Genomic DNA, 7124 nt, shown 5'->3' on the forward strand with positions numbered 1-7124 from the left:
TATAACTGGGGAAGCAAACAATGGGAACAGTTACCTCTTCAATCTATATTACATGCTTTCCCCAGATCCTCAAGTTATTTGTTCTCTACCTTTTAAGCACTTTACATGAATAACAAGTTATACATTCAATCTTGTTTTTAAAATAATAGTATAGAACAGAATACCAAAAAACCCCAGCAGGAAGCCATACATTCGACTAGACATAACCACATAATCTTAAATGATTGCAGTTGGCTTGTCAGTAGCAAAACTTGATTTTACAGTGTTAGGTTCATGTAACAATCTTCTAGAGGTAATTTTTAAGGATTTCAGATACTGGATGTAAAACTCTTCATAGACAGTATCTGTAAGTGTTGCATTATTGTAGGGGTTGCAGTTCTGGTGGGATGACTTTCATCCGTCGGTATTTCTGAACATTCTTTCAGATATGTTGCTTCTTACCTGTTACAGATTGGCCAGTATTTGCCCCTTCTTGCAGTCTGTTTTGAAGTAGTGTCCCCACAGCACTTGTTAAAGTTGGTTCTTTTCTGGGAGCTCCTTGTTTTTCCTAGAAAATAGAGATAACCAAACAGGGTCCCAACAGAGGCTCAGAGTGTAATATAGTTCATCATTTTTATATTTAAAAAATCCTCAAAGGAGCGAGAATAAAAGAGGATAAAGCGACACCTATAACATTGACCAATGTTTTGGTATTCCCCAGTAAACTTCACTGTGGAAGGGAAATTCCCATCTAAATTGTTTTCCTAATTCAGTTATGTCCACATAACTCTAGCTCTCAGTTAACTCTGATTTTGTCTTAACAAAAATCCCTTGAGAATACTTACGATGTGAATGAGCCACAAAAATGAGAGAAGGAGTTTGGTCAAAATTCTGCCATTTATATTCCCTCAAATGCTCCTTCAAAAAAGGATGAGATAAAAATGGTGGAAGCAAAGAGCTTGAACAGAGTCCAACTACTTACGGAAGCTGGTTTGCCTCCTTTCTGGCCTGGGGCAAAGGATCGTCTGGCAGCTTGTTCTTTGCAGAAGTTGATGTGCCTTTCTGCGGCAGTTTCGTTAAACCTCCTCATGCAGTAAGGACACTGAATATAATCTGAAGTCAACAAAGCAACACTGGTTAGCTCAAATGATACTTGGAAGATGAGTATATGAATTACAACATTATAGAAATGGAGCAAGTAAATGAATCAATGATTTTTCCATAGTACTGCTATGAAAGCTGTTGCTCCTAAAGTCCTAGCCAAGAAGAGAGAAAAGTCCTAGTCACAGTAAATACCGATCAGTTGTCAGAAATATACCAGCCCTACCCCCAACCATGTTATTGGGCAGGATAAACATACAATAAATAAATGTTTGTTGCTGGGTAAAGCCAATTCTTCTCACTTATGGCCTCTGGAAAAGTAAAGAAGTGTCTTCTGAAGGTGGGGTCCCAAACTTCTACAAATGACAGAACCCAAATTCCTTCTAAGATTTTTCTTTCATTCCTACTATATTTTGACTCTGAATATCTACATTCAGTTATAAAGAGCAGAATGGATTGCATCTGCAAATATATTTGATCACTTTAGTCATATTATCTTGAGTATAACCATTTCTTCTTTTTCAAATTACTTTGCTGGGAAACAGTAACTAAGTGAAAGGATATTGAGTGTAGAGAGCCACAGGAATGACCCTGGAGAAAATATGCAGAAATGGTTAACGAAAACAAAAGCAGGCATGAAGTCCAGGAAACAGAAAGTGTGAGAAAGAAGCTCAGACTGGCTCCACTCTAATTCATTGGGGTGTGAGAGGGAGGGAAGGGAAAACACAGTCCAGCTTTCAAGATTTTGTTACCATAACCTATATCAATACAAAAGTTATGCAGCAACTTTCCTGACCTGCCCTATCTCAAAGGGCTGACACTTGGTCACCTGATACATTTCAGAGCGTTTCCTTCAAAAACTGCCTCTTACCTTCCAAACTATTTTTTAAAACTCTTTTGAGTGTTGAGATTAGATGGAAATGCAAATTGAAAATGTGACGGCACTACACATTCATCAAAAGAGTCGTCAACTGCAGCCATCACACAGTAGGAAGAAGGAGGCCAACAGACTCTTACTCTCTTACTCCAGGGATCTGCACTGGTTCTTCCAACAAGCTTTTTAACTTTTCTACTTTTAAGCCAAGATGCAGTTTCAGAATAAGTAAATCACCTGGGTTAATGGACGGAGGTGGTGGTGGTGGAAGAGGGCGGCCTTCTTTCATGGCTTGCGTGGCAAGTTTGGCTGCTCTGATTGCCGAAATAAAATCTTCATGCTGTTGTCTCCAATTTGACTTTTTCTCATGCGCGTTCTGGAAAGGAAATAGATTTCCCTTCTGCCAATCGGAGGATATATTAATTAAAGGTGTTGTTTTAGAAGGCAAGTTCAAGAGATTTTGAACAGATTATGAATAAAAGAATCCCAATGGTTATTATAAGAGCTAGTTTGGTGTAGTGATTAAAGGCATCAGGCTAGGAACCAGGAGACCAGGGGTTTTAGTCCTGCCTTAGGCACTAAGCCAGCTGGGTGACCTTGGGCCAGTCACTTTCTCTCAGCCCCAGGAAGGAGACAATGGGAAGCCACTTCTGAAATCTTGCCAAGAAAACTGCAGGGACTTGCCCAGGCAGTCGCCAGGGAGTCAACACTGACTTGAAGGCACGCGTACATAAAAATATTTATTATTATTAGCGGTTTAGGACAAAGAGAATTTCCCAGGTTTGCTTGTTTTGTAGGGGAGCCACTGCCAAAGTAGTCATTGGATGGGAATAATGAGAGCTGGGAAAAGGAGATGGCTTGGGAGGGCTGACAGAGTAGGAGATATGGAAGGGAGGATGAGAAGCAGCCCTTTGTTTTTTTTGTTTGTTTGTTTATGTTACAGTTGTGTCACACCTTTTCTCCAGGAACATAATTCAGCATACCTAACACTCCTTCCAATTTTTCCCCTCCACCAAAAGCCTGAGAAATATGCTGGGCTGAGGCAGAATGACTGGCCCAGAGTCACTGATTTTCCATGGCTGAGGGTGGACATAAACCCGGGTCTCCCTGGTCCTGATCCAACTCCTTAACCAGTAAGCCACGCTGATTCTCCATGGGCTGTGCATGGAGAAGGCAAGAAGCTAAATTCATTCATCCAGACTGGAACAACATGATTGAATCATGATAGCAGCTACTTGGACGAAGCAAAAATGGTGGCCCCTTAAAGTTCACATTTCTCAGCCAGGGAATACAAATTTCACCTCTTAATAGAGGCTGAAAAGGGGTAAGCCCTCAAATCTATTCTTTTTAACAGCAATCATCTCAGATGAATGTTAGAGGGGCAGAGGGTAAACGTACATCCCATTTTCTATCAGATAATGAAAGGAAGGAATTCCAGGTATTAGCTAGATGTTGGTGATCAAGTAATAAATGTTATGGGTCCTTCCAAACCTCTACATTAGGACAGCCTCAATCTACGTAAAGAATCCAGACAGCCCCTTCTCCAGCTCTATTGTTGCCAGACATCTCTATGGCAGTATCTGAAGACTTTGATACTCCTTAAAACAAATTAATGAAAATATGGGAATGGTGTTGACAGGCCTACCTTTGCGGGTGGCTTCTTTCTCATTGTTGGGATGTCGGTTCCCTGTAGTCGTTGTTTCAAGGAGTTGAATGGCTTGCGCTTCTTGTTGAAAATTTTTTTGCATATCGGATTGTGTCTTGCCTAAAGGAAAGGAAAAGTCATATGGTCATGTTTTCTGAGCTAGGGAAGTCATACATTATTTCTGATTGCACTTCAAACTCTTTCCTTTCCTTGATAGTTTCAGCCTGCTTAGTGTATTACAGGGCCTTAATGCTTAATTGGGAATTAGAAAAGATTGTGACTTCCAGAGAAGAAATGGCGGGTTTTAGACAGCTCTGTGAAAAGCAGATCCAACAATTGCAGCTAAGAACAAGGAGCCAGTGAGTGGGTCAGCTCCTTCAACCCGCTCTGGAGAAAGAGAGGACCTGAGATTGCCCACATGGTGTTCCATACGGTTACTCCTCACAAAAAGACTGCAAGGTGGCAGTCTCCGGAGGGTGGGAGAACTGGGATACGAGGGAATTTGCCATTCTTGCTCCAGCCATAGTTGGTGCCTTTAAAGGCACTAAGTTCGCACTTCCTTTGCTAATCACTTTCAGAAATTGCTTATTAACTGCTTTAAAGAACTTAGACACCTTCAGAATGACAAGGCTGGAAACACCAGATGAGTGCCTTCAATCTTTAATATAAGAAAATGAAACTGTATCTTTATCAGCTTTAAGAATTCAAAATAAATAACCAATAGTAAGACCACGTTTTGGCTATAGAAAGTTTTAAATGGATGAAGGGTTCAGAAAATATTGAAATATTTGATTTAGAAATTAATTTTAAAGGATAAATGCATTTTAATGGGAAAGAAAAATTATTTTTGATATTGGAAGCATGACAAGATAAGCAATTTATAATGGCGTTCAGAGATGTTTTTGAGGAATGGTACCGGGGCCTTGAATCAACAGTGTCATCTGGGTTGTGTGTTCTTATGAACAGTCGGTTCCCAGAAGAAGCTGGGTTTGGAACAAAACTTACAGTATCTGACATGATTGTGGAGTACAGTGTGAACATGAATTTGTCACTGGATTTACAAAAAAAAAAAGATGAGGCTTTAAAAATTAAGAAGGAAATAAAAATGCCAATTCAAGAGAGTAATTTGAATAATTTCTTCCTGCTGGACTTACAAAAGAGGCTTGTTAAAGTTTTGAAGAGATTTGAGATAAGGGACGATAATTATTTGAATGGATTAAAGAGCAAGATTGTTTTATGTAAAAGGAAGGAACATAAAGTTGGCTTATTTGATCTGGGTTAAAATGGGATATGTTGTTATTTTGGGTGGCTCTTTCTGGACTTGCTGATGTTTGGACTGGAAAAGTCGTTGTGTATTGGATTTGCTTACTGTTGAGAACTGAGAAATGGAATGATGAGTTTTGCATATGTCAGTCAGAAAGCTATGGAATATAATGTCTAATAAAAAAAGATTTGATCCTTTTTCCCATGCTAAATTGACTTTGTGGAGAAACCCAACATTAAAAATTGGGGAAAAGATGGTGATATGGAAAAGTTGGATGGAAGCAGGGATATTGACTTTGGACCATTTTATAGATGATGAAGATGATTTTTTAACATAACTTATGTGTTAAGAGATAAATATCATATACTGTATCAGATGTATCCCAATGGCAATATCTACAGCTACAACATTTGTTAACAACATTGTTTGGACCAGCAGCATTTTCAGCTTCTGAAACACCCAAGATACTAGAACATCTAGTTAAACCCTTTAAAACTAAAAATCCTACTATTAGCTTTTATAGATATTTGTTATCAATCAGTCCATTTGATATGCAGATGTTAAGGGATGAGTGGAATAAAGAATTAGAGGTTTTTATATAAATGGGAAAGCGTCTTAACTTCTATAGCAAGAGTGTCAATGGACCTTAAACCATGACTTATACAACAAAAAATAATATTTAGCATTGATTGGACTCCATTGCATTTGTATAGAAAAGGATTGTCAAAAACAGCATTTTGTTGGAGATGTGATAAGGACAATGCCTCTTTAAAGCATATGTTTTTAGAATGTCCTACACTTACTAAGTTTTGGGAGAAATATGATTGTGTGACAAAAGCTAAAATCTTCAGAGGATAATACTCTTTTGAACTACATACCTAGTACATGGAATTTGACATCTGGACAACGTAAATGGATTCTCTGTGCCCTGACTATGACCAAAAGACTGATATTGCAGCATTGGAAAGATAAATGTAGGGCCCCATTCACTCAATGGATTGAAGACCTGGTTGCACTTTTGAGCGGATTGCCTATAAACGTAGACTTTGTATGGACAAGTATAATGAACTATGGGATTCATTTATACAAAATACAGCAGGTAAAAAAAATGGTAGTTATATAAATATATTAGAAATATATATGCATCTGAATATTTGCATTAGATAAATATATACAAATTTGTAACTGTTTACTGTTATAATTATATACTATACCAAGTTTTTTTTCTTTCCTTTGTCATATTTTTTCACTTTTTTGTAATAGCACTGTTTAATTTTTTTTCTTCTTGATAGAGTATGTATATTTATTATTTTTTTGTGTTTTGTTTTTGTTTTTTGTTATTAATTAAAAAACAAAAAGTTATAAAAAAGAGTTCTACTCCTATACAAATCTATGAAACAGTTTAAAAGGAAAATAGGAACCTAACTGAATGCACCATAATAATTTAGTATCCAATGAGGGAGTCTGAATCCATAAGCACAAATTGCCAAAGTTGGGATATATCACCACACTCACATTTAGTACAGGGATATACACTTTTATGACAAGCCTGTGGTTTACAAAGGCTTTTGTTAAATGAGATGCTTGTGTAAATCAGTGCAATGATTCTCATCAATCTTCCCGCTAAAAATCTTCCTGCTTTTAGTTCACTTGTTTCTGAGAAGTTCATGGAGTGGGTTTGATTAAAACAGGTACCAGTTCTCTTTCTTTTATCACTTAAATAAATTCAGTACAAAATGTTCTTATTTTACCAGTGCTTCCGGTGCAAAATGCCTTCCACAGGTGTCACAAGGAAGCAAGTTTGGTGCGCCAACCTCTGTGTGGAACAGTAACAATGATTATTTATTCACTTAATACATCTCAAAAGGATAAGTAATTTTCATACATCTCTGTAAATATACTCTTACCTATTCTTCCTCAGGTTATTGGAAATAGGAGAGATTAATTCTGAATAATACGTGGTATTTTATCTGCTATGAAGGAGTAACTGAATAGTATACACTAGCTGAGATTAAGTAAGCATTTAATGGATAGGGCTACATCATTGATAAGATGTACATAGCAACCCTATGCATATTTATTCAGAAGAAAGTTCCAGTATTCAATGAAACTTAATTCTAAATAGGTGCATACAGGATTGTCCACTCAGGCTGAAGACAATGACTTAATATTGTACAAGAATTGCATTGCAAGGTCAGCTTTACATTTCTTTGGTTATATGTCTATAGCTTTAAAAAGGAAATGTTCTTATCTTGTATCTT

At 37.3% G+C, this 7124-nt stretch overlaps 1 protein-coding gene across 1 annotated transcript; it reads right to left on the minus strand.

The window, feature by feature from the left end:
- Window positions 1–421: 421 nt before the first annotated feature.
- On the minus strand, window positions 422–4616 carry ZC2HC1B (zinc finger C2HC-type containing 1B). The gene is made up of 5 exons (XM_063294215.1): window positions 4605–4616; window positions 3600–3719; window positions 2192–2330; window positions 962–1092; window positions 422–547 (listed from the first exon to the last, which is right to left on the minus strand). Exons 1-5 carry the CDS (start codon window positions 4614–4616, stop codon window positions 422–424), a joined length of 528 nt encoding a protein of 175 aa, XP_063150285.1.
- Between the last annotated feature and the right edge of the window lie 2508 nt (window positions 4617–7124).

The sequence above is a fragment of the Candoia aspera genome, chromosome 1 (genome assembly GCF_035149785.1).
Source record: "Candoia aspera isolate rCanAsp1 chromosome 1, rCanAsp1.hap2, whole genome shotgun sequence".
In the NCBI taxonomy this organism is placed as follows: domain Eukaryota; kingdom Metazoa; phylum Chordata; class Lepidosauria; order Squamata; family Boidae; genus Candoia; species Candoia aspera.

Excerpts from the sequence above, each read along its gene's own strand:
- ZC2HC1B (XM_063294215.1), bottom strand. Across the intron at positions 1,093-2,191 it reads ACCTCCGTCCATTAACCCAG|ATTATATTCAGTGTCCTTAC; the intron begins GTGATTTACTTA and ends TGTTGACTTCAG. Across the intron at positions 548-961 it reads AAGGAGGCAAACCAGCTTCC|GAAAAACAAGGAGCTCCCAG; the intron begins GTAAGTAGTTGG and ends TCTATTTTCTAG.